Here is a 4,903-nt window from a genome sequence, read left to right on the forward strand (position 1 = left end):
CAGGCCAAGCATGTCCTAAACAAATCAATGCACTAACAAATCTCACTTGCCCACAATCATAAAGATCAGGAACTAAAAATTATTATATAATGGTCTTGATACTTTCCACCCCCTAGCAAAAGAAAGGAATTTGATAAGGGCATTTTCCCTTTTAAAAGTGAATGAGGGTACTTTAGTAATTGCATTAAAAAGCCACAGTTTACTTTGTCTTTGGAATTTCAATCTCTCTCTCTCTCTCTCTGAAAATCAATAAGAATCATGCCTGCCAAAGCAAAAGAAAGGGTGGGTTGCAATAAAGAATGGAGAAAAGGAAAAGAAGCACATTGCCAACCCCATCTTAGAGTCACAAACTGAAGAAAAAGGCTATTCATTCTCAACCCAAATGAAACTTCTTTGCTCTCCTTCTCCAGCACTCTCACACTCATACTTCAGCTTGCTTGGTTCATGCAAGATCCAAAGAACTCAAACACAAGGTATGCCAACAAAACAACACTCTTTGTCTTTGGCCTTCTCTCACTCTCTCCAATATTTGCCTTATGTGTTCAATGTGATATTCACAACATAACAATCAAAAGCTTTACTTGATCATTAATTCTAGTTAGATTGTTTGCATGTTTTCCTTTCTTACTATGCATTGCAATTTGCTTTTGCTACTAAGTTCTCAAATTTGAGATTCCTTGAGACATTTCTCAGAACTGTATTGTGTCAAAGTTTACAACTTTTAGCTAAACTATTATGGTACAAATGTGTTCTCTGACCCCAAAAAACCAAAAAGGGTAATAAATAAGTTAATTGATTCCCCGTGTCAATGACTTGATGCTAGGCATGAAAATTTTGGCAAAATTGATTGCATGATGCATTTACTTATGATTATACATACATATATGCATATAGCTTTTATTTTTTTACATACATGTGTGCAACATTAAAATAATAAATTATAAGCTACTTTGATTTGTGTTGCATTATATTATTTAAAATGTTAAAATATGTGAAAGTTGAGACATTTGAAGTGGGCTTCTGTGTAGAACACTAATATCTAAGCGTGATGCTTACATGACGTCCTATATATTGCGCAAGAGATCGTGTCATGGACTTGTTTTTTTTCTCCCTAAATTAGAATTTAGAAGGGAAAATGGATGGAATTTATAGGCGTAATTTCATACCACTTCAACTCTTGGAACAGTAATTGGGTATTTCTAATTTACACTGAATTTGTCTTTAACACGTTTAGAGGTGATAATGGGGTAGGATAGTTAGACGGGGCATATCATAGAAACTTGTCCCGTCCATTGCTTTCAGGTAGGACTAAGATAGGCCAGAATGAAGATATTTTGATGAGATAATCTAACATAAATGAATGAGAATGGAAGAAAATGGGAATCGAGATAATATATATATATATATATATATATATAGGAATCGATAGGCAAAATAAAATGGGAAAACTTGTAGAGGTGGGACGGGTTTGTTTGGGCGGTGGAAAAGAAACTATCTCATGAAACATCTCTTTCATGACATAAAATCTACATGCGAGAGAAAGATATTTTATTAGATCGTCTCATAAGACAAATTTTCCTTGAGCATATTACTAAACTTAGGAAGCCTGCGGGCCCATTCTCAATACAACTGGCAAAGTGGTCGGGCTTGAATTGCAACTAGAGTTTGAAGTCTAAGACTGGGCCACGAACAAAATTTCCACAAAAGAAAAAGAAAACGAGAGTGGGATTGTCTGGGGAAAGGAAAATCCAGTCCAACTGTATGTTTTGTTGGGCTTGAACTGAGATATCCTATACTAAAGTCAAAAGCCCATTTTTGTGCTTCCATTCTCACAAGTGTATAATTGCATTGCGTCGTTCCCTTAAAGTAATCATCAATTTTTATACTCCCAATTAAGGAAAAAAAAAATCTTTAGGACTTTCAAAATATAAAAAACTTATTTTTTTGTAGTCAAATGTTAATCTTCTCACACGATAATGAAAGGTCTTTGTTCAACTCATGGGAAGGAAAAAATTTTGAAAGAAAAAGACTAACTCTCAATTTATAATTTATTATTAATACCAAAAATTAATAATTAAGGAGTTAAATTGTGTTTTTTTTTTTTTTTTTTTCTAACCCCTTAAGCTTGTCTGTCAGCTAGACCAAACCAACCAGGGTTGAGCTCTAGTCATTTTGGATAATTTATTTTTATTCTATTTCTATTTTGTTTGTTTATACAATATCATTTTGGGGTGCCCCAAAATATTGTTCACTTAGATAGAGACAATACTCAATAGTCACCATTTGCAGTTTTGCACGACTTTGTTAAGTTATTAATTGCAAACTTTATCTTAAAAGATAATGCTCATTTTTCTTTTGCATTTTCTGGGTTCACCAAAGAGGGTAAGTTTAAATCTGCTAACTTTTTTTTAAAACACAGAATATCAAAATTGGATTCTATGGTGGACAAAAGATGTAGGACAAACACAGTAATCTAATAACAAATGCGAGACATCACCATCCGCACATTGGATTTCAATGACGTTTTCTAGGTTGTTTGCTTGTCACATGGCATCCTTTTGCTAGTTTTTGCTACCAAGGGCCATATCTTCTCTTATTTTAATTCTTGTTTCATGTACATATCAAATTAGAGAAAGTCTAAAGTCACAACTTTTGTTATATTTATGAGGTGATCAATTGTGATTTATGGAAGAAAAAAAATGGTTTGGTTCACGTGAATGATTGTTCACCACTTATAGTTGACCACTTCATCAAGTTCTGACAAAAATTATAACGAATGGTATGATAGTAGAACTAATTAAATTATAGCCATTTAATTTTCTATTTTTCAGATTTGGAATAAGAACCGACCTGTGTACTTACCCCTGATGAAAAGGTCTGAAAAAATTCAAAACTAGCTAGTCTTTTACAAGGTCAAACTTATTCAAAATCCAGACTTTGATTTGAACAACATGTGAACAAAATGTACTAGACCATAATAAGGTTTTGGGGCAGCTAACTATGGTGCCACACGGCCGTGAAGAAAACTCCAGGCTGAGTCTAAATTTCTCTTTTGAAGAATTTGAAATTAGAACAAAGTATTGTTAACGCCAAGGAAGAGACTTCTTTGGTTTATGATACATTTGAACTTTAGGCTAAATTGTCAAACGTATGTTTGGACTTCCAAACCAATCTTGCCAATTGGGTATGATAACTTTATACATATATAATATGGAATATAAAGAATGATCTTGTTATTGTTGTAAAAAATGTTTCCCAAATATAGTTTATAGAGAGTGCATAATGTAGAAAAGCCATTGCATATTTGCATCACATATATAAGACACACAGAAATTATGCATGAGCATGACATGCACTTCGTACGTAATAGGAAGCCTTGGTATCAAAGAGCAATTGGGATGGCCACTCTATGGAGAAGCATGTCCAAGTCCACGGCAGTTCCTTCAACAAATGCTACAATATGGAAAACCATTACCAATTCCACAGAAATTCCGGCGGCGAATTCCAATAGAAACAAGCTAAGAAAATGTACCTCTTTGAAGGTTGCCACATCGTTTACTCGAGTTTGTCTTTGTGCACCAATCTCTTCCTACACTGAGATTTTCCGAGCTGATGTTCCACCAAGAAGAAGCAATAGTTACCCAAGATCAAAGCCATTAATTCCCACAGCACAAGAGAGAATTCCTAGTGCAAGACTTAGTGTGGAAGGGAGAAGAGTTTTTCGGGGCAAGTCGTTGACTGATGATGTTTTAATGAGGAGATTTGTTGTTGAAGAAGAAGCAATGATGCAAATTAGAAGGAGGAATCAAATGGAATTGATAAGGAAGAGGAGTATTATGAGAAGGAAGAACCTTGGGCCTAGTCCTCTTAGTAGAATGGTTTTGGCAGAGGAGGAACAAGATAATAATTAGATGAGAATAGTTTATAGTTTGCTTGTGTCCAAACAGTACAATTTGGAAAAAATTTCCTCTTCATTTTTCAGTTGGCTTAATGGGTTTTACCTTGTATGGGCAATTTTTTGCTATCTAATTTCTTGTGAAACAAATTTATCCAGAATTAATTGGAGTGGATAATTTTTTTTTATTTTACCAACAGCAAATGGGCTAGAGGAATTTGAACTTGGGTTTTCCTCAATAGGAGAATTGGATAATGCCATTAAACTATAATGTTTTTGGTTGTATTGGATGATTTTAAATGTATGATTTTTGTAAATTACTTTATAGCATGATATTCGTTAAGGGAAAAAAAGAAGAGAAAATCTATTTAAATTAGAAGGCTAAATGCATGTGCTAATTACTTAATTATAAATGGCTAACTAAATGGATAAAATTAAATGGAATTCAAACAAATTTTGTATGATGAAATTTCAATGGAATTCAAACAAATTTTGTATGATGAAATTTCATTTGAATAAAAAAAAAAAGGATGTAAATAAAGAAAAGAGAAGAAAGTGCAGTAGGGTGCAAAATGACCTCACCATATATACCTAGCTAAGCAACACATAGTAAATGCAAAAGACTAAGAGACACAATTTTACTTTTTGTTGAACCTTCAACTCGCTAGGTCCTAAAGAACCTTGGAATTTAGCTTAACAACCCCCAACTAACCTACTTGTATTTTTGCTTATAAGCCACTCAAAACAAATATAATGAACTTGCAGAACAAGGATAGTGGTTATCTAATCTGTATCACACTTGCCAAGTTAGGTTGTTTCGTGACTATGTATCTCCCTCCTCCTTAAGCAGAAATGTTTATTCTTTAAAGCTTTGTCAACTACCACCTTTATCTGCTTCATTTTTTTTTATTATAAATTTTTCCTTTAATCATTTTATGCTCTAAGAATCAGTATTACTTAGTAAATAGCTATATTAATTTCTACCCAAAAAATAGCTATATAAATGCT

The 4,903-nt window shown here is 33.3% G+C and overlaps 1 protein-coding gene across 2 annotated transcripts; it reads left to right on the top strand.

Moving 5' to 3' along the window:
- The first annotated feature begins 238 nt into the window (after positions 1-238).
- On the top strand, positions 239-4,195 carry LOC115962822. 2 transcript variants are annotated; one of them, XM_031081696.1, is made up of 2 exons: positions 239-473; positions 3,371-4,195. In XM_031081696.1, the coding sequence occupies exons 1-2, from the start codon at positions 445-447 to the stop codon at positions 3,909-3,911; spliced, it is 570 nt and encodes a 189-aa protein (XP_030937556.1). In that variant the 5' UTR covers positions 239-444; the 3' UTR covers positions 3,912-4,195. The 2 variants fall into 2 exon arrangements, with proteins under 2 accessions (XP_030937556.1, XP_030937555.1); XM_031081695.1 differs by lacking the exon at positions 239-473 and having other exon boundaries at positions 2,138-4,195.
- Positions 4,196-4,903: the final 708 nt, after the last annotated feature.

Source organism: Quercus lobata, chromosome 10 (genome assembly GCF_001633185.2).
Source record: "Quercus lobata isolate SW786 chromosome 10, ValleyOak3.0 Primary Assembly, whole genome shotgun sequence".
NCBI lineage: Eukaryota > Viridiplantae > Streptophyta > Magnoliopsida > Fagales > Fagaceae > Quercus > Quercus lobata.